The sequence below is a fragment of the Accipiter gentilis genome, chromosome 4 (assembly GCF_929443795.1).
Source record: "Accipiter gentilis chromosome 4, bAccGen1.1, whole genome shotgun sequence".
Classification (NCBI taxonomy): domain Eukaryota; kingdom Metazoa; phylum Chordata; class Aves; order Accipitriformes; family Accipitridae; genus Astur; species Astur gentilis.
The window spans coordinates 8,577,251-8,600,821 of record NC_064883.1 but is presented as its reverse complement, the minus strand read 5'-3'; the positions used below and the strand labels follow the sequence as shown (position 1 = coordinate 8,600,821).

The 23,571-nt window shown below is 36.4% G+C and overlaps 1 protein-coding gene across 3 annotated transcripts in view; it reads right to left on the bottom strand.

Moving 5' to 3' along the window:
* Nucleotides 1–23,571, bottom strand: part of ANKRD28 (ankyrin repeat domain 28) — a 126,898-nt gene that overhangs the window by 35,238 nt on the left and 68,089 nt on the right. For all 3 annotated transcript variants that reach the window (XM_049798090.1, XM_049798089.1, XM_049798088.1), the window contains 6 exons: nt 21,075–21,153; nt 10,604–10,674; nt 7,585–7,785; nt 6,728–6,815; nt 2,062–2,204; nt 752–964 (listed from right to left, as the gene is read on the bottom strand). In XM_049798090.1, coding sequence (XP_049654047.1) covers nt 752–964; nt 2,062–2,204; nt 6,728–6,815; nt 7,585–7,785; nt 10,604–10,674; nt 21,075–21,153 — 795 coding nt within the window. The remainder of the gene's footprint in view (nt 1–751; nt 965–2,061; nt 2,205–6,727; nt 6,816–7,584; nt 7,786–10,603; nt 10,675–21,074; nt 21,154–23,571) is intronic.

The window sequence follows — 23,571 nt, the reverse complement described above, 5'->3', positions numbered from 1 at the left end:
CTCTCTTACATTGCAAGACCTTACCCTACACGCTTGAGAAGATAATAAAAGATATAGGTTATAATTTGTTTTTATGCTTGGTGGATTAGAAATTCTACCCACACTAAGACTGGATTCTAAGGAATATTCTGCAGCTGAAGACTTGTGACCAAGTGGAGATGTAAAACATATACTGACTCTGCTCACAAAGTTTTGCTGGAGTAATTAAAAACCCAGCAGTTTAAGACTTTCCATTGGCCTAATCTACTTACCTTTGTATTTTTAATACACCCTTCACAACTCTCCCTTATTAATTAGATTTTAGGATCTTACATTATCAGCTCAACTGCTGCATCAATTAGCCTGTTCATACACATTTCTCTGAAATATCCTTGATTTCATTAATGCTGCTTATTTCTACGAAAAACATGTTCTTTTGCATTTTTCCATATGATTTGCTTTACTCACATGGATAGACTAGGGAAGAAAATTATGTGGAATTCTGACATATAAATATAAACAACATTGACCAGAAAGTATTGTCATCTTTCTTTATCCTTTTGGGCTATTTACTACATCCCATTGATGTTTTCAGATTCAGATCAAGTTCCTTGAAGCAACATACTGACTCATTTTTAGTATAGTGCTTTTCACAGTACTCCATCAATCAGTGGGAACTTTTAAACATTATCGTAACAATGATTTTGAAAAATTACCTCTGATACACATACTGCATCTTTAAGAGCGAATGGATGGCTTTGGATTCACCTACCTTCATATTTACATCTGCTCCATTACAGACCAAAAGCTCTAAACACAATGCTCCATGTGTTGATGCAGCAGCAAAGTGCAAAGGTGTAAAACCCTTCTCATTCATTTGATTTACATTAGCACCGCAGTCTATGAGTTCATTCACTACAACATCTTGTCCGTTGTAGCAAGCTACGTGGAGAGGAGTATTTCCATAGGCATTTGGTTCATTCATCTATCAGAGAAAAAAACCCCCAAGATTAGTTAGTAGGCAAAAATTACAGGTAAAAACCTGTAATTACTGCAGCATTTAATTATGACAAAGAAAAATCTCATATCATGAAACAAATTCTTCATTATGTTTTGGAAATCTTCAAAACCAGAAATTAAAAGCAAGTTCTGGATGTAGTACTTTGATCGAGAAGTGTGTACTAGGGAAGAATATGATTGCTTTACAAGTGAGACAGCCTCCCCCAATTGTCTCCACACTAGTTTCCTGTATGCAATATGCAACTTCACAGAACACACACATAGAAAAAAGTGCCAAGAATGGCAATTTGCACAGACACTACAGACTAAGCACAGCATGGACCTCTATTGTTTTTCAACAGCATTTGTGGGTTTCCATTAAAAACAAGAGGTCAGAGGGACTTTCGGGGGGGGGGATCTGAGGGGAGGACATATAGAAATAGGATTTGTTGTTGTGCACACATGATACTGAATTCTGATCTACTTCTCAGGATAGAACTTTGGCAGCATTCTCCAGCCTTGTACAACGTAGAATTCTTACACAGTTTCAGTTTGTTGTTAACACACTTTCTACATGCAGGTACTATACAGCCCTTTAATTTATTTTGCATTTCAGCATTAATATGGCCTTCCCTACTGTAGTATTGGAGTTTCTCACGATTTTTAGTATTTCCTAAAACTTATGTGGTGTAAGAAAGTCAGTAACATCTATATTTTACAAATAAGCGAAGCAAAAGAGTTTCATTTCCTGCCGTTCAAAAAGGATTGTGTGGCAAAGCTAGGAACGGAATTCCTATTTCCTGAGTTCCAGTTCAATGAACTAAGGGTAAGAAATACCAAACGAACAAAAAAAACTACTAAACACAAATTTATTTCCAAATAATTGTGCAAAATCTGCAAGGCTTTTAAGTTACTTGGGGGAATGAGGTTTTATAACTAAAAAAACATGTGAATGAAGACCTTTGGAAATGCTGTTTTCACTATCTCATAACCTGCCCCTAAATAAACAGTGTGCTACAACACTGACAAGAACATTTCAAACAATAAAAAAAAAAAATATGCACCACTTTTATTCTTCCTTACATCAACTCCAAGATCCAGAAGATATTTGACTACACTGATCATCCCACTAGATGCTGCAGCATGTAAGGGTGTATATGATTTCTTGTCTTTGCATGTCACTTCAGCTCCATGGGCCACGAGTAGTTTCACAACTTCAATATGACCTAAAAGAATAAAGACAAAAAGAATGAAGCTGCATTTTATATTAAGTAGCACAATTTTCTCCTTACACAGAAGGATTTTTTGGGAAGACTTGAGAACTAGACAGGTGAAATAACTTCGTAATTATTAAATATTTACTGCAAATTTCTGTTAACAACTTGAAAGAGAATGTGACTGTCAGTCTTCCACATTCACCTCAACTGCAAACACATCCATTAAAGTTTTTAAGGCCTTCAGAAGATAATATTCTATTTTTAAATAAAAATACACACCACTACTGCCCCCCCAATCCAACTTCCTTTACTTGCAAAGCCTTTAAAATGTTGACCCAAATCATACAGGATTTAGCAAAGCTCTATTTTCTAAACTGACTCAGGCCTCTAAGGAACCGTAGTCTTTTGAAAGCATCAATTGTTCTCCTAAGTCACCAGGCAGAGAGTAAGAGTCAAGTGGGATCACGGTGAAGGGACAACCTGGAGAAAGTTCCAGGTAAGAGGGTGGAAAAGGGAAGGGAGGGCAAGGAGCCCACCCTGAAGTAGCAGGCAGTTGCTCTCACTGCCAGCTTTGTGGCTGGGCCAGGGGCCCCAACACCACACTGCTGCTGCAAAGGGCAACCAGCTTTCCCCTTCGCCATGTCTACATGCTCCCCCACTAGCTTGCATGCAACTGTGACGCTGCACACTAAGAAAAATGCTATGAAAATGGGGTAACCAAAAAAAAAAAAAAATCTGCCTTATTTGCTCAGTTGCTAGTTTAACTGCAAAACAAGTCAATCACTGAAAACACATGAATAATCATGACAAAGTCTGCAGAATAAAGGAGCACACTTGAGTTAAATAAATAGACCACAATACATTTAGTGCTTTTCCTTTGTAACTGACCCATACGGACAGATGCAGGTTTCTTCATAAAAAGTGAAGGTCTTTGTTTTTTCAATGACTAAGACAATTTGCAAAAGTTTGAATAGGAAGCACCTACCCAAAGGAATACAGGCAAAGCTATTTTGATAAATATTCAGTCACCATGATACCTGTTTTAAGCTGCATGCCCAACAACATACAAAACAGCATTTCACCTAGCTATACCAATCAGAACCATAGAGTTTACCAATGCAACGTGAAGTGCTGCAACATTTCAATTCTGAATTACTGCAGTATTGTAGGAAAGAAGAGAAAGAGAAATTTAAACATGATACTCATCTTCTGACCCAAATGTAACAGGGACAAGAATGAAAACAAGCCCTGTATAAGAGACACAACTACAGAAGATACTGAAAGCAGTGAAAGGAAGAGAGACGCTGAGCAGAACAGTGGCAGAAAAACTTTAAAGAGAAGAAAAAAACCCAAAAAATCCCTGACCTGCATTGAAAACGCAAGCAGCAATCTGTGGAAGACACTCCAACAGAAGAGCTAGATACTTCAAGTGGGCAGCACTGAGGAGACATCCCAATACACTTATGAGGGCGATGCTAGCACGCAAGAATGAAAGTCCATTTTAGTCACAGCATTGCAGCTGGACAGCAAAGGAGCCGGGTGAAAAGCAGGAAGGAAGGGAAACAATGGATATAACCCTAGAAAGTTATTTATAGTAGACTGACGAAAAGCATAATTTCTTTTTTATTCTATGGTCAGTTTTATATGGTGGAAAAGCTTTAAGGCTTTCTTCAAACAATTGGAGCAGTGTAAATTGGCTCTACATTGTGAGAGAGAATGTCACAGGTTTTTTTTTCCTTGTTTGAAGACTTTCAAAGGCTTTTTCTACTCTGTTGTCTGCAAGAATATTTAGGTTGATTGCTATCAGATAAATTACAGTTTTCCCACCCAAGAACTGTTCATTAACAATTTCTTGTTATGAAATAGCCTATGAAATAGCACTGACTAAAATTGGAATAAATATATCTGAGAAACACTGGATTTTTCTCTCATCTAGGTGAGCACAAGGCAGAAAACCTCTGTCCTCTCACTGATGCTCATCAGATCTCTGCCATCTCATGCACAAGTTTCATTCAACAAAATTTTGCAAATAATCACTTTGAGTAAGGTGGTTGGACATGCTATGACAGACATTGCTTTGCATATATAAGTAGATTACACAGTCCTAATACAAAATATTGCAAAGAACATTGGATCAGTAATGAAGATTGTTCTTTAACTTCTCCATTTCAAGTACTGGTATCAGTACTTGACGTGCAATATCATACAGCTTCAAATTGTAAGTTGGAGTATTAATGCTGTGATGATCACTTCATAATTCATGGGCACATTCAAGGCTTTTCCGCTGAAGACAGCTCAACAGGGTCCTGTTGTTCTTTTTAGCATTTCACATATGGTTTTCACAGCCTTATTTTACATTGCAATCAGATTATTTCAGACCTGTACTGTTAGGGACATAAGACTAATGTGAAATTGGCCTGAAACACAGAGTTGTGCAAAGACAATAGTTAGTAATTCCACTTTTGTGTGAATCCAGGTGTTCACGAGAAGATCACTTTTACAACCGCTAAGATGTTAAACAAGCCCAATTTTGTAAACATGTGGTTTTGCATTTGTAAAGATCAGAAATCTCAGTCCCTGGACCAAAGCACATTTCATACAAAGAACAACTCATCAATCGCCAAAATCCTCAGTAAGGCAACTATATTTAAACATGTACTGTCCCACATGCTATTGCTCTTTTCTTTCGCTCAGTATGTAAGTTTACAACATTATTTCCACTTTTAAATTACTGTTTCCATTTGCTCTTTCCTGGCAAGACTAGGAAACATTGCTTGATAAACTTAACAACTCCAAAGCAGTTGTGCAAGATACTCAATGCCACAGAATCACAGATGAGAAATATGTTTAATTAGCAACCTTAAGTCTGTTTTTAAGAACCACGCCCCCCGCATACACACTGCACAGTATTATGACTATTTATAATTAATTCTCTCATTCATAATAATGAGCATTAACACCAAACTGCATATTGAGTGCCATTTTGCCTAAGATCAGACCTCCAAGGCAGAGTTATCCTAGACTTAGAGATGTCAGCATAATAAGTCCATTAATTTCCTAGTTTATGTGTGTTTATTTTTTGGTTTCATATCAGATAAAGTAAAGTTAGTTTGTTTTACTCAGGGAAGGGGCAGTATAGAAATTACTCTCCCTGTACATTAACTTAAATGTTTGTCAAAAATACAAGGTGCTCCTTTATAAACCCCATATATAAAGGTTTTCACTGAGACAGTCATTCCAAGTAGCATTTTCCAATTATAATGGGAACAAAAACATTCACATCTTTAGATCACCTCTGAAAAAAAACCCAAAAGCTGCCATAAATAATAGGACCATGTTCTTTTCCTAACTGTTGTTCTCCTTAAGTTTTGTAAGATGGTACCTTAGGCATATAGAGATGTATTTTCTGGAGAATTTAAAATTTAGGAAAATGAGGATCACTGAAACGTAACAGGAACAAAAAACTACACACAATGAAGTCTTATTTTCCTATTACGTCTTCGAATAAATTCCAAGGCATGCAGACTTATACAATACTGATGCTACTGCTTTTATTATTCTTCCTTGGCTGGGTAGAATTATGAAGCACTAAGCTAAACTACTGAGTAACAATCAAGACCATGGAATCATCTCAACTGGCTTCTTCCTGAAATTGATACTAAAACCTAATTCTTCACTGTCATATACAACACACATTGCATGTGTTCAAGGGCATTTTTAGACATTTTCTGAAGTTAAAAGAGGCATTATGTTTTTGGCTTCTTGAACAGGTACAAGATATTCTGCAATGACAAATACAACCTGCAGTTGTATGTGAATTACTTGGAAACAAAGTGATTAGCCAAAGCTAAGAGGCTTTGCCAGTGTCAGCCTAGAACTCTTAATCTGCATTTTCTGTGATTCACTTTCCAATGGTTTATATTGCTCATATTTTAAATGAATCTTGAGATACAAAGCTCTACTATTTATAATAGCTGTGCTGAAGAAAACAATTCCTACCACTTAATAAAATGAACATCTGATAAAAGGCAATGAAGTACATTACTCTGACAGTACTGCCAGTGCCTTGATCAATATCATAAGAACAATAATTATCCATTCCTGGAGTAAGAATGGCAAGGCAAGAATTTGGGGGTTTAGAGATGAAATATTCTCTTTTAAAATAAAAGCCCCAAGGTTGGTACAATGATCATGTTCCAGGTGTGCCTTGTATTAACTGCTTAATTTCTATTTAGCATTATTGCAAAAGTTTTCACCTGTGATTAGACTCCTGCTGACTGAGGAACATAGTTCCTTCTTTTTAAAGAACAAAATTACTTACCTTAATTTTTCCAACAAATTGATTTTTCTCACCACAAACACAGGTTTACAAGGCAATGTGAAGTATACTTTTAATGGTTTTCTGGCAGACACACAGATAACCTCAATGCTTACAATGTAAGTATTTTTCCTAGAAATATATAAAAAACCTAAACATAAGGCAATTTTTTTTTTTACTACCACAATAGTAATCAACTGAAATACATACATACCCATATATGCTGCCCAATGTATAGCTCGTCTGTCTTTCTTGTCAAATGCATTAATATTGGCCCCTCTAGACAACAGTAAGCTGACCATCTGAGATAAACAGAAAGAAAAGAAATCCTCTCTTCACAATGGAAAACTCTGCTTAAAGTTAGACAAAAGAAAATCATACGAGAACACAAAAATATATGCATTTTCAAAAGTTTTAAATGTGGTGGGGTTTTTGAATATTCCATAAGCTTAAAAAAACTGGCTGCCCACCTTGGCATCAATAATGAAGTGACCGTAAGGAACACAAAACTCCATGTCACCAAAAACATCTCCCAGCTAAATACGGCAAAGCTGTAGAATGTTTGAAATCTAAGGGATTCACTAAAGGCAATCACTAAAAGCAAACCTATTGCCAATTTGTCTCCAATTACCTATCCGCAATTACAATGGGCATTTCTCAGTGGTTGTTTTTCAGGGCTTGAAAACTACCGAGTTAGAGCGTATTACATGTATTTCCTTCACACTTCAGTGACAACACATTCCACATGTTCACTAACTACTAAACAGAAAAATATCTTTTTTCTGTTTTAAATTTATCTATTACTAGTTTAACTCCACTTAACTTAGGCAAATTTGCTTCCATCTTAAGAAAGGTGAACACCGTAATAACCTTCCAACTGAATGATGTAACATGTATTTTCTACAACCATTCTGTACACAGATGCATACAAAAAAAATACAAATACAAAATAGGGGTTGGGATTTTTTGAGGGGATGGGGGAAACGTGATTTTTAAACTGAGAAACTAAACATCAGAAATGTGAGGGACAGAACAATGAGTGGGAAACAAGCTAAGAAAAATAACTCTTACCTCAACATGTCCACTGAAGGCTGCATGATGCAATGCAGTTCTGCCTGCTCGATCAGACACATTTACATTGCTTAGGAGAGGCACCAAAGCTTCAGCACATTTCACAGCTTTGTTTGCAGCTGCTATATGTAGGGGTGTCTGCCAGTTTTTATCACGAGCATTGACATCCGCTGAATGCTTTAACAACACCTGAACAGCATCCTGAAAGCATTTAAAAAAACCCAACAAACAAACAAGCCAATCAGTAAAGATTTGAAACATCAGCCTTAAATCCAAGGACAGTATAACGGAATAGAACTATTTACAATTTGTTCTTTTCAACTGAATCAACCATTTCCAGGTCTTTTATCCAGTTCCTTAAGCCGGCTAGCTTGTTTTGTCATCACAACTAGTTTCCAAAGCTCAATAAACCTCCTTAAGATTTCTTCCACTGCTAAGGATTAGTGAAGTACTATGAACTTAGAATGCCTTTTCATAAATTTGCCAAGCAAAATTTTTGAACTGTCACAGTCTAGAAATGGCAAAGAGAAGAACACCTTATTAAATGTACATCTAAAGAACTACAGACAAAAGAGCATGGTCACAAAAAGTTTCAACATATACTGTTGCAAAACTCCAGAAAACCCTTTCAAAATGTTGCACTGAATTCCATCTCACAAAAAGATTATTAATTTCCTTTTGTTAAAAGTACAAGCTGTGAAAATTTGACAAATAAGATCATAATTCTTACAGCAAGATAAACAAATCCCATTAAAATATGTGCACACAACTGGAATGCATAAAAAAATAATCTGTTGGTGATATCAACATGAAGATGAATACTGCATTTTACATCAACTCTGTGACCTTCCCACAATTCACTAATTGCTTTCAGTGACTTCTTCCAACTCAAATACTGAGCACACAAATAAATGGTTGGCACTTTGAACTTAAAACATGTTACCACAAGTAGTTATTGGAAATTTTGAATTACACTATGGTACAATAGCTAAGTATTATTCTCAGCTATGAGCAGAATGCTAAGTAACACTTGATTCTATTTATTACAATAAATTTTATTTAAAATGTTCAAATTTCTTCTATTGTCAATAAAGAAGAAAATAGGAACAAACATAAAGGTGAAAATACTGCATCACAAGCTTGTAATTTAAATGAGAAATGGAATGGCTCTTCTATTCTCTAAGAAACTTAAGCAGATTTAGTACTTAAAAATCTGATCAATATTTTGAACTTTTGCCTTTTTTTGAACCAAATATTAAGAAAAACCATAATCAGAACAAGGAAATTTTAGAACCGCTAGTGCCCCTCTTGTAGAAGGAAGCACCATAGTACCAGTATAAAAAGAATGCATCTTGCATTTTTATGCACATACATATGCATTAATTAATTTCAAGAATTACTGAATCTGCTTAGGGTTTCTTCCCCCCCCCCCCCCCCCAGTACACCAGGCACACAAATACAAAGGCCTGGGGTGTGACCGTCTTGACATGAAGTTGCCTGAACTTCTGCAGCTGACAGCTAAATCCATAATTCCAGCTATTTTGCATGTTTCAATGTCCTTGTTTAATTACAGCTGTCCTTGCTTCAAGAGTAAGTACAGATGTTTTACTGAAATCAGTATCAAGAGTTTTTTCATTACAGCTTTTTTTCATCTAATGCACAAAACCCATGTATGTCTGTCAGCCGGAAAACAGTGCCTACACATACCAACCATGTATGTGGGCTCCTATAACTTATTGTATTTATAAATAGAAAATTCCGATGAGAGCCTATCATTACCTTTTGAGAAAATAGTCTGATTGGTTTACATGTGCTGTTCACCTTTGGTTAGTATTTTGTTTAAAATATTCCACATTAAAAAAATATGACCATGGTTGCATTTCTTGAAGTTATCATTTAGGTCCAGTTTGTCTGCAGCACTCCTGCCTGCAAGCATTACTGATACAAGATGCTTTTGCTATCCCTCAGCTCTGAAGAACGCAGCATTTGGTGCTCTGGTCAGCTCCCAAAGCAGCAGCCTAAAAATACCTCAAGAAGAACACACAGCGTTTGAGAATAAGGCGCCTTCAAAGATTCATTTTCAAACACTGTTTTGAATAACACAATCTCCATGTAACTTAGCTATTAATGCTAGTGACAGAATATTGGAATTTATCCAGGGAATTCAAAAGCAAAAACTGAAACAAGACTTGTTTAGATAGTTCACAGATCAAATACTTGAAGTTCAATGCTTGCCAAAACCAAAATACTCAACTGCATCTTCTCAAACAAAAATTTACACAGCATCTTTAAAAAAACCTTTATTTTTTGAGATATAATGAAATGCGCAGCAATTTGACTCAGGATCTCAAAGGACATAGTTTTGCATAAACTCTTCCACAGAACAAGCTCAGCATTTCTCTGTTTGTTTTGATCTTCTACAGGCATTTAAAATTTTTATTAGGACATCAACAATAGAGGAAGAATAACAAAGTAATTTCTTACATTGCTATATTTTCACAACTCTGTAACTGGTAGAGTTCAAAAAACTTTCTATGTATTTCATTTATAACTCTAAAAGTGATTTTCAATACTATCATTACTCATTAATTACTTTTTAAAAGAAAGATGTTTGCAGGCCTTATAGAACCATTTATTTCTTCGATGCCTGAACAGACAAGCCTGTAAAAAAATGAAGAAATGCAAAGATTATGCTGTAAAAGCTGTACTAAATCCTAGTTCATCTCTACTTCCCTCATGCTGAACCCTTCTGGTTACCTTAAGAGAATTAAGCTGGACTCGAGAACACTGCATGCAGAATCCTCTGCTGGGTAAACAACAGAGAGCAAGGCTGAGAACTGGAAGTTTACAGTTTCCCCCCTTTCTCCCTACTCAGGCACGTGATATATATACACATACTCTCAACAGGTTAAACAAACTGTTGCAAAAATGTTCTGCAAACCAAACAAAGAACAGAAGGTAATTTGAGATGTCTTATTTTAACACAACGCAGTCAAAAAAAATAAATAAAATATCATACCTCACTACAAGATGCCACAGCTCTATGTAAAGGAGTCAACCATTTGCTGTCTTTGGCATTAACTCTAGCTCCTGTAACAAAAAATAAGAATAACAGAAATTTATAACATATTTACAGAAAGACTTACATATTTTCAACTACCGAGAAAGAACTATTGGAAGATACTTATTCTAGGCTCATTAATACAGCATGATGCCGAAAATGGAAAGGAGTCTTTCCTCCAGCTGAAGTCCACCCTTTGAAGAAAGTCTTTCAACACTGCACCCATAATGCTCTTCCATCAAAGCGTACTCATCTTTTTACACTAGGTAATCCTTTATAATCCTCTGCACTTCCAAAGGCACATAAAATACTATTGGGTAAGAAAGATGGACTCCTTGCCTTCATTCAGCAACAAAAATCTCACTTCCCCACTATAGTTTAAATTCTCTATTAAAGTGGAGGAAGAGGCTACATTTATTCCCCATGCCTCCAGTTTCCTTGTGGTTGGTGAGTCTGATGCGTAGGTATATAGAAGATGCTGCTTCTTCTACTGGGAATTTGGGAATGAATCTTCCCTAGTCCACCAGGTCACCTAGCCCATTTCAGGACCTCCCTTCATGAGCTAGACTGCAACAACCACACCTCTCTGCTTCTAAAAGCATACCTGAGAAACAGCTGTCCCCACCCCAAGAAAAAAAAGGTTGCACAAACTTCTATAAGGGACACAAGCCTGGGTTTGGATTTTAATATTTTTCCTAATAATAAAAGGAAAGAAGGATTTGGGAATTTTTTTTTTTTCCCTGAAGGAAGCAACTGAACTACATTCTAACTTCCAGTAAACTTCAATAAAGAAGAAAACTTAATGATTAAGCTTGATTATTTAATTTCTTACTGATATACACACACACATATATGTATACATGCATATATATGTGTGTATATATATATGCATGTATACATATATGTGTGTGTATATATATACACATATATATGCATGTATACATATATGTGTGTATATATATACACACATATATATGCATGTATACATATATGTGTGTGTATATATATACACACACATATATATGCATGTATACATATACACACACACATACATAACCTTATAGGTTTTTTTATACCTTGAGTGGAAATTTAGCCATCTTTATTTGAAAACTGCTAAGATTTTACAGAGATATGATAGCTTAGACAAAATGTTATGTTTTTGAAAAAATAGTTAGGAAATACTGTTGGAAAGTGTTCATAGAGCAATATATGATATCACACAGTAATACTAATGCTACATGGTCAGAGCTTAACTTCTCAGGCTAAAGTAATATTGTTATGTCAGAAGCAACTTTAATTTTTTTCTATGCAAAGAACAGAAAAGCATGAAAGGCCAGTAAGACACACAAAATGTCAAACAGGCTGCTGGTCAGGATACTCAGCTGAGAGACAATAGTGTTTTGATCCAAGTCTCCCAGACCCAAACCAGCAAAGAAGTCTCTCCCAGTCCAGCTGAACAACCTGACCAAGAAACTTAGCAGTCTGTACAAAATTGTGGTTTTATATGATAAGCAAACCAAAGATTTATTTGACAACTCTCTGAGTTAATTAGTTTCTAGTCAATCCATCCTTTTCAGGCTTAAGAACACAACATGGAAGCTGATGCTGGATCCAAACTCCCACTTTGACCCTAGGTCTTCCAAGCACAGGACAGAGCCTGACATCTGATTGCTGGCTACAATTTCAGGGATTTCCCTCTTTTCTTATCCAAATTTCAGAAGCTTTAGGTGTCATCCTATTTTCCAAGTTCAAAAGTTTTTGAAAAGTAAGTTTGAAGGAATGGGAAGAAAGTTCAAGTCCATTTGAAAAAAGCCCCCACAATCTAACAAAAATTTGAGACTTAATCTTACCATAAATATCTGCTTTTATCAACCACCATAAGGACGTAGTGTACTGCTGCACCGTATCATGTACCATAACTTAATGTACTGTATCAAATTCTGCACAGAACTCAAAAAAAGAATTTGAGGATTCTAAAAGTCACCAGAAATGTCTTAAGATTTTTGGTAATCCCTCCCAAAAGACAATAACCTGAATGATCAGTGATCAGTGAGAATGACATCAATATATTTCAAATGTATCTATAATTCTTGACTGTCTTCCAGGTTATTGTTAGCCACACCTTGTTTTTAGCAGATGAGACAAAAGCTTGGTAATCCAAGCTCCACCTGACTTCATGTCTACAGCCAACAATTAAGGAATGAAGATTTTTAAAGTTTAACTGACTTCTCTTTCTAATCTTAGGATACAAATGTCTTTGAAGTGGTTTAAAGGAACTAAGGGAGTTACTAGGTCACTAATCACCATCCTGATTTTCCTCAGGAAAACACATTTGTAGATTTGAGTTTAGGTCAGATCCACCCAGGTGATGATGCCCAAAACAGGAGAAGATCCATGCCCAGCCAAAGGGGAGAAATGCACATTTCCACTCCAAGTAAGTAGCAGTTACCTAAGCTCTAGTGAAAATGTGCTTGAAGTCCAAGCCCTGTTTGTGGGTTCAGCCAAGTCGTTCACCGACATTTCTGGTACTTTAACACACAGCCTAAAAATTGCATCGGAAGAGGGCAGGAATAAATTCAGAAAGATACTGTACAAAAGATTTTCCTAGTTGTTAAGTTAATCGGACTTGCTAGGGCTAAAGGAAAATTATATCTGAAAGCATTTGCTGTTTCTGGTAAGAAAGAAAATCAGCATTAGCCAGAGAAACACCTAAGGAAATTTGAAGTGACATCTAAAGGTAACATGGTCCTCTCAAAAGAACAAAGCCAACACAACAACATCTGTTCCCTACCCCATAAGTGATCTTCCACCTAAAGAAGCAAGAAAGCCTAGGTCGAGTACATCCCGTAGTTAAATTAGTGTAATATGTAGACACTAAAATAAGTTTAACTTTTTGAATGAACAAAAAATTTGTATGTTCTCTGACAAAGGAGAAAACCACAGTTGACTTCTAACAAAAGATCTAAATCTCTAATGGACTTACTTAAGAAGGAACCACCAAGCTTTTTTTTCCCCCCCACAACAAACAACTCTTAAAGGAGTTCCAAAATTGTTAGATTGAAAGACAAAGTTTTAAAGTAATAATCAGAATACATGTACTACCAAAAAAAAAGCATATGAACTATTAATGTGGGAATCAAGAGATCTATAGCTCTAGATATGTTAACATAATATTTTAAATTAACATAGATACTTCCCCCTTAAATTTCACCAAGAAGACATGCTGCCAAGAATGATTTAAGTTTCATAAAACAGCTTCTTCAAACAGCCGTGTATCTGAGGACATAATTCCCCTCTAGGCTGTTCTTTACTCCCCAGAACATGATTTGGGAAAATGTTACCGTTCCTCCCTCCCCGCCGTCAGATGCTGTCCATGAGACCTAATGCTCCCTCAAACCTATCATATTCCTACTATGCAACTGTAAGGAAGTTTACAGCCTTCATCCTTTGCAGTAAAGCTCTACTCCAGATCATTACAAATAAATGTTAGAAAATATATTACACCTTTACTGAATATCTTTTGCTTAAAGATGATTTGCTTTGTGGTTTGCTTAAAGAGAGTTTGAACACATGTACGCATATAATTCACTGTAAGACACTGCTGATGCAATATTATCTCTGTGAAGCTCAATCTGTTGACATGTTAACCAGGGCATTTCTCACATTTCAAATGCCTTCAAATGCCAGTTGTGCAGTAGTTTGCTCTTTCAAAACACAGTGCAGGGTACCTCAATCCCCAGTTTGTAAAAACAAAAAAAGCAAACTAAAAAAAACCCCCACCACACTGGATCTTCTAGACTTCAGGGGCCTGGTCCTAATATGTTTATTAAAACTGCTCAAATATTTCATTTGTTTAATGTCAAATTTCTTATAGTTCAATTCTTTTAATACCGTAGAGCTTGCAGGAAAGCGATTTGGGGGCTTGCCAGAGATACCAAATACAACACTGCAACGCAAATACCCATCATCTTTGCTTGAACTTAAGAACTGATTATGTAAATGACACTCCCCTAAAATTGCACCTTCCAAACAAACCAACTAATTCTTCAATGTTGGTGCACTAAACCTAAATATTAAACAAGATCTTCCCTTTCATCACTAACTTTGCAAGTAGAGCCTAGTAAGTTTACACATCTAGGCAAATATGAAAGCAGGATTTTTGCTCTAAAAAAAACAAAAAAAAAGAGGGGGGAGGGAAGAAGTATTACATAATTTTTCCTCCCTCCTCCCCGAATCGTACATTCCATTTTGCAAAGTTGGATTCACAAGACTGACAATTAGAAAGACATGTTTCATTTAATAAACGCAGTACAGAAGCTACTGAAAAACTCAGTGATGCTTAGTTTTAGCAAATTTATGTTCCAAGAGACACATTTTCCAATTTGATACATGCACTGATTTACAGAATGATCCTGGAAGCTTTAATTTTATCAGTCAATATCTGGCAATTGCACATTTAAATGTGCTATTACCCACCAATACCTGGACATATGTTTCTGCAGTCCAGTTGGTACTTCATTGGCATCAATATCCGTACAGTCGAGTAAGCAAGCATCTCAACCATGTCTTGCAGAGATAGGCAATTAATGACTGGACAGGAAATGCTGCAAGGAACAGTCACACACCTCCTTGTTCATCCATGAAGTGCCATATAACTATATACAGCCATGTCTCAGCACATCACCTCTGTGTTCCCCTCATAAGAACTTTTGCTGTGACTCTCTTCTGGAGCTACTCTGCATCAGAACTCTTCTATTTGCAAATGCCCTCGGAAGACTAATGAATGCAGCAGCTACGTTACTTACGCATCATTAGTTGGAAATAGATTCAGAAAAGAAATACAACAAAACTGACAAGACATTTTCATCTTCGATCACAGTACTGACTTAAGTACTGGATTGTCTTCCACTGTTCTGTCTGCAGTCTGTATTTTTAGACTGTCAAGGGCAGTATTTTCCTTTGTTATTGTACAAGATGTGCTAGCAATTGAACAATATCATAATATAAGCAAATAAAGCAGAAGTGTTTTTATTCACGTACACAATACAGACACCTAACGTTCAGTATTTGAAGCTCAGAAATGTTTATTTAGGATTAAAACAAGTAAGAAAGATCTTCAGATTGCATTTTAAAAAGCTAACAAATTTCGTCTTGACAACTAGTATATTGAACTAATTTTAGGAATGATCTTTGCAGAAATTGGAAAGATACCAGGTATAAATCACTAAGAATAACCAGCAGTCCTACCGTAATTAGATTCTATTTAATTATTTTTCTAAGGGCTAATATTAGGTTCAGAAGTTTTTCCTTTTTAGATGACCCACACGTTTTATCCAGAGATGATGACCATGGAATTACTGAAAGTGGCAAGCAGAAATTCCCAGACTACCCTGGGGAATGAACAGATGAAAAAACTTTTCCTTAGATAGAAAAATATGTGAACATTCAGGAGGAGATACAAAAAAGTTTGTAAAGTAAAAAAGGATTTGAGATATGAATTGGAGCAATCAGTATAGAAATCTAGGGTAATTTCCTACTGAAAACATGAATACTTGGAAAACTATTGCTGCAAAAATAATGGTTAAGGCCTTATTGAGAGAAAGTTTCTTCCTATTTATAAGCTAAATTCATAGTAGAGGTTCTACAGAATAGTGAAAAAAAAATATGAGAGGAACAGGACTGGAGTATCTGTTGACCAGCCACAATAATCATTCAACAGTCTGTCTTTTTATTGGTTGGAAAAAAACAAGCACACATGGGGATACACCAGCCACAAAAGGGAGGAAAACCACAATCAAGTCAAAGCCATCCTCCAGAACTTCGCTGCCTTGTCAATAAAAGAAGTCTATTTCCTTACAGAACTTCATAGTTTCTGCCACATCTCAGCCACCACCTCCTCAAGCTTCAGAGAGCAACACAAGGTTCTCAGACTCCTTGAGCTACTGAATGCTTCTACCTTCTCCTAAGTCAGCTTCATTTCCTCTTTCAAAGAGCATCAGAGCTACTTTCTTCCAACAACTGACTTGTTACTGCTGCCAGAGGGAAGTTAAGACAGCTCAAAAAAGAAAATGGCAGCCAACATCATTGTCAAAAGAAGAGGAAGCAGCCCAAAGACACAACCAGTGTAAAAGGAGACCCTGTGAAATGCCTCTGGCCTGTGGGTACATCTGCAATCCAAACAAAGGGAGCTTCATGTGGCTGGTATTTTTGCAGTGATAGCCTTTCGACAGCTGAGCTGTGTGACTATCATTGATGGACTTTTAATACTTGCATAGCTTCAGAATTAGATGAAAGAAATGCAGGTAGAGTGGAGTAATGTTGGAAGGTCTTTAGTATGCTCCAAAAACTGTTATTACTGTAACAATAGTTTTCCAGCGTCAGCACGATTCTTACATTTTCCAGCTGACCCAGAAGAAAGCACAACAAAAACTTGCAGGCTGCCAAACCTTAATAAGATTGAGTTTGACCACGCACTCATGTATGCTGAGCTCCATGCAATGAAAATTTTGGATTAAACAAACATAAATATGTTGTGTTAGTATTTAAGTATCAATGCAATATAGTAACTAAATCTATTCAAAAGAGAACAGATAAATCAGATGTTTATTTTCATGAAGTGTGTTGATTTCAGTGAAAGCAATAATAGTCTGCACAGTACTTCTAAAATATAAATAAATAAATTATAAATAAAGCAAGATGCCTCCCCACAACAGTTCACATGCAGGACTCAGCTGAAAGAAGGGCTTGATTTTTTTTTTTCTTTAATCAGGACTTCTTGGGAAGAACAAAAATTTGGACATTTAATTATTTTACTTTTCTATTTTTCAGTAGCTTGCCATCAAGTATTTACACAATTAAAGCCAGTGCAATTATGCAAAGTAGACAGATTTGTGCACCAGGATGCAGGGTTGTACACACATCATAAAAATAAAACTGTGATGGGTGTTATGAGACTTCACAGAGTAATACAAAAAAGAAAATGCTTCTAAAATTATGATTCTCAAGTGACTAAAATACAAACTTTTGTTCCATAACAACCATCTTTATGTTTCTTTTTTATTTACTGTTCACCTCATTACCTAACAAATTTAGGAATGCTAAATGCTTATCCAGTTACAATCTAACAGGGAGAGATTATTTGAATATTTAGACTTCCACAGACTATAGTCATATGAGAGTTTGCTGGCAAGACATCCACATCCTCAGGGGACAAGTTTATTAGTAAGTTCAGTGAAGCACTGTCTCAAGATAAAAAAAACAAAAGGCAATCTAAATGTCCAGGCCCAAACTGGTGTCACTGAAGGAATTTTCTTTGCTGTTCAGAGCCTGTATTGAAACCATCACCTCCAGGTCCCTTGCCCAGGTTTGGTGGGAAAACATTTCAAGAATTCAAAAACTAAGTAAGTATGCTTCTAAGACAAAACTTATTCCACAGAAGTCTGCAAATAGGCTGAATTGGTTATATCTTCAGAACATGCAATATGGGTTGCTTAGATCTACAGCAAAGTAATGTAAAGGTATTGCAACAGCAACGTATCATCCAAAATACATACTTGAAAGCAGTGTGGATCCCCTGGAAGGGGATGCAAAAGACATTCCAATCAAATTAAAAAACTATGTCTACATAACATGATACACACTTTAACTAAGAATAAAAAACAGTGAGAAAGAATCGGCTAAGAGCCACTGAGGACTGGAAAGATCAACACTGACTTCAGTAATTTTGAGGTCCAGTTTGAAGAAAGAATAAAAGAGTCAAAGCAAACAGTCTTCACAGGATAGCTTGCACAACAGGAAAACTGTAAAGTGGTTCCTAGTAACATTCCAGTAAAACTACATTAGAGGACATTACAAGTTGCAAAGCCAAGCTCTCACAAGGTGAGAAATGCTAGGTTGAAAGCAGTCTACACTACTTAATTCAATCCCTTGTGCAAATATATTACAATACATCAATTAAAGAAAGCCACATACAAAATTTTTACATGCAACTTTACTGCGCAGAGGAAACTGTTGAATAAATAACATTTCTGAAAAACAAACTATTTTCTCATTGTTCAAAAGGAGGTCTTGCAATACAGCAAGTGTTCTTCAAACCTTGCTGTGGTAACAGATGTTCTTTATTTGCTCCCTAATGCTCATCTATTATGACAAAAATGTAACATTATACATCTGTCTCAAAGGAGAGATTTGATTTCCAGCTGAAACACAATAGATGAATTTTCTGTATCTTTATGAAATGGAGAGGATAAATACACTTAACCTCTGTTCTCTATCTTCCAATTAAGAGAGTTAAAAAGAAAAATCTTGGCTTGTGCATTTTGAGACACCTAGACCTGATTTTTCAGAGTAGCTGGTGCAGCACTTCAGATACAGCTGCAAGCACTCACACTTCACAAACCACAAAGATTTCAAGCCCAGCATTCAGAAATGAAGACGACTAAATTGGTGACTACTTTTTAAAGAGTCTGGTTTAAGCTGTTTGCCTAAAACCACAGCTTGCAAGGAGATAATATACAGATTAGTGCCCAAGTGCAGCACAGCCTTTCAAACTGAACAACCTTAACAGGAAGACAGCACTTTCTCATCCTGCAATTAATGCTCCTCTTCATTCACTTGCAAATGCATCAACAAGTGGCATCTGTGCCTCTTTCACTGTACCACCCTGATTCATGCCCAGCGCAGCCCCTCCCTGTGAAATTCATGAGGCTGTGCTTCTACAGCAAGGCACAAACACGTAGTTGAAGTCCACAGCATAGCCCATGAGCACAGCAAGGTTAGACTGACATTGCCTATACATTCCACAGCTTTTGAAGCTTTTGATTTTGCAACTATTTAATGTGTTGTTTTCTGTAAGTAACATTTATTTAATGAAAATCAAGATTCATCAGAGACCTATCAATGCCTCCCAGCCTTCCTGACCAATCTGCACACACAGCAGCAATCCACCACCTCTCCTCCACGCAACAGCTCAACTTTGGACTATTTGTACAGCCCTAATTTTTAGTTCTTCACTTCCCTCCTTTGTTCTCCAATTTTTCTTGCACTTACCCCCAGGCTATGTGCCCAAATAGCATGACTAACCTTTCCTCTCCTACTGCCATCCTCCAGTCAGGATCTTGTTTCATTAATATCTGAACTAGAATCTCCCTCCTTCCGTAAGCCCCTTGCCAGAGAGAGAGAGACTTTCTTCAATCACAGTTCTGGTAACAGAACTCTCTTCACCCAAAACAGTCAGAAGCTTCACTCCCAGACGTAGCTGACTACAGCTTTACAAAGTTTGTAACATAGTTAGTTGTTTTGAGTTTTTGTTTGGTTTTGTTTTAATCACTGTGAAAACCCAAACAAAAAGAAATATCCCTGCCAAATCCAAGATCCCTTTTCAGAAGAAAAAGGTCATTATATATTTTCAAGTCACCAGAACTTGGTTTTTTTTTTTCCTTGATAGGGAAAACCAGCACCTTCTCAGCAACACTGGTGAACTTTTCTTGACAAATTATCGCTACATAATATTTCAATGAGAAATATATGCATCAAATATATCAAATATGATAAATTAATCGTAAGTATATATAGTTATATATAGTGAGAAGATTGTATCTTGCTAAATTATAACAAATTAAATTGTGCCTGGCAGTTTCAACTGGAAGCGACTCCTACAATCTTAAAAGTGACATTTCCTCAAAACAAACTTTGTTATTAAAGGTTCATGGGGAGGGTGGTGGAGGGTCATGGAAATAGCCAGCTTTGCACAGGTAAAGTGTGCCATTAAGCAGACTGATGATTAAAGTAGTTCTAAGGGACTGCTGCTGAATTAAAATTAAAACTTCTATCTCAATAATGAAGTTCTGCTTTCAGGTTTTTGGCTTAGTTTCTTGGTTTTCTACCTTTTTTAGTTTAAAAATGGAAGTAAACTGTTTTACAGAACTTACACTTTGTCTTAGTACAAATAAATAGAAAAAAAGACAAGAGATTTTAAAATTTTCAACTGATCCTAATTATATTCTGTGCATTTAAGCCAACAGCAAAGGATACTTAAAAAATAATATAACAAACTCCGGATGTTATCTTCTATGTTCAACTTTAATTGCTTTTCTGAAGGTCATTTCAGAACAAAAGCAATGCTGCTAACATCCACCTATAACATATACCCTATTGCTTCTTTAAACTAGAGTTAAACTACCTAAAGCTGATCAAGCTACAAATAAAAACAGCCATAACTGAGAAAGCTTTCTACAAAGAAATATTTTAAAGCAGAACTACACAGTATTATAACATTGATAAGTCTGGAACCCAAAATTTCTGTACAAACATCTTTAATTTCTAGTACATTAAATATCTCAGTAAAAGCTACACAGACTAAGATGTACATAAATATTTCTTTGGATGTGCATAGAGTTATTTTTTTTCCATTAACAGGAACAGAACATACCAGATAAAATAAGTAGTTCAATAATTTCTGCATCTCCCAGATAGGCAGCAGCATGTAAAGGGGTCCTTTTCTCATTATCCTGTGGTAAGAGGGGGGAAAAAAGGTTTTATTTAAAATAAAAAGTATGTTTTAGCATTCTGTATGAGTTATGAAAAAACACTGCATAAGAGTGCATCTTCCAAATATTGTACACTTTATATTTTAGAAAACATAATTACTCTAAAGACGTTAGTCACATTTACTAAGACAAGCATGCTTCTCCCTAAGGAACTCTTAATACCTACATAGTCAACTAGTGTTTTCCTGACATACACAGATTGACAGATGCTCATCACATCTTTAGATTAACCCATCAGTTAGAAATCACCACTCACTTGTCTCCAGAGACAGGAACATGAAGCTGTCCTATATAGTTAAAAAAGGCGTGTCATATGAAACAATTACCGAAATACATTTCCTTTGGAAAGTTTGAATTTAGTTTCAGCAGTTGTTTTTTAAATAGAAAAGAAGCTGGAGTGAGTAGGGGCAAAAATACTGAAATCCAATTTCGACTATTTTGTTTATCATAAATAAGCAAGAAGGTAGAGAGGCAATTTATTTTGCAGAAAACACTCTGGAGGATGCAACTATGACCCAGCACTTTTGATTAGTTCAGGCTGACCTAAGGTCCTTTTGAAGGTACAAGTAAGAGAACCTACTTAGCCATACACAATATGTACTGATGAAGATTCACTTTTGAAAGACTAGCACAAAATATTTCTCCACTCTTTCCGGATCAGTACCAATTTCCCTGCACAAGTTTATAGCTTAATCAGAAAAATAAGATCACTTTCACATCACAGTTAGTGATAAAAATGAACAAGAACCAACCAGTTTGCTCTCTGAGGGAAGGCCACTGGGAAATCAGAAGAGACAGATCATCAGTCGGGATCCTGGTTCTGGCCTAAGCTCTGCTTAGATTTCTAGATCTTTTTAGTAGAGTTCCAAAATGCACCGGGGGTAAGGGATCATGATTATAAGCAGCAAGAAATTTTAAGTTGCAAAACATTTCTATTAACTCAACTGTTGTGTCACAACTATGGTAAAGTTAACGCACATTTTAATTGACATTTTATCGTGAAAAGTATTCCTCTCCCTTGCCAAAATAACTTTATTCAGTGAATTCCTACTTGAGAGCTAGCAGCATACAAGAAAATTAAAGCTCATGGCAGGAGAGATCTGATAACAAATTTAGAGCTGAGACCCAAGAAGACACTTCGGAAACATAAAAGAATTTCAGAACTTAGAACATTCAACCCCTCCTCAAGACAACACCACCACACACAACCCCTTGCCCCAAACAATCTATTCCCTGTTTAGTCCCTGCTCGGAAAAAAGGCGAAGTTACACAGTTACCATCTCATCAATGTTTCTTAACATGATTTTTTTCACTACACACAAGTAATTCCAAATTGAGCAGTGCAAACCTTGACACTGATGCACCCTGAATAAGGAATCAATACCACTTACTTATCACTAACACCACATAATGCCTCACAGTACCAATTACTTGCCAGTATGTCTCCATTGCAGATAACACATTTATGGCAAAAAAGACAGGCCCTGGCACCAAGGACTTGTCATCTAGGGGGGGAAAAAAAATAATACCCCCCCCCCCGACAGGCAGGACGCACAAGGGAAAAAGTAATACACATACTAAACTTGCTTCCCCAGCCCAAAGGCAGTAAGCACCAGCCAGCAATGAAAATCAGTTTTCATTCCTCCAGGCTGGAGAAGTGGAGCTACTATAGCTAGCTAATATTTTGCAACCCCATTTAAGCCTTTTTTATAATGCTAGCAAGCCTATACCCTACAGATTAAGGAACACAGAAAAAATGAGTATGATAGTACACTGCCTGCAATTTCATTATAGACTTAGAGAAAATAAAATGAGCCATGAGTATGTCCTTCTGTAGAGACAGTATTCACTCAGGAACACAAGCAAAAACTGCATTCCCCACTTAAAGGGCAAAACTTATTATTATCAAAATTTTCATCCCATTGGTTGTGGTGTTGGTTTGTTTGGTTTGGTTTTTTGGTTTTTTTTAAACATCTGACAGAAATCATGCAAGTAACCAATCTGATAAAACCTATCAGAAATCTTCCAGTAAAACGGTGGTGAGAAGGGAGCTGTTTGTCTAGAAAAATGCAAATCACCAAACCCTAAAAATATTTTTCTGAAACATCCATGGTCCAAATTTCTGATAAATTTGAGCCATGTTTCTCCAAAAATCCAACCTCTACTAATGGAAACTGTTGAGCATCCCAAACCCACCAAAACACAAACATGAAAGCAGCTCTAACACAAGCAACATTTCCACTCCAGTGCTTCTGTGTTTCCAAGCTGTGTGTTTCCCGTCATGCAAAGATTTCAGTTTTGCTGCTCTTAAGCTGACAGCTTGAAAATACTCAAAGCTGAACTCCAGTGCTGCAGCAGGGAGTACAAACCAGGAGGGTA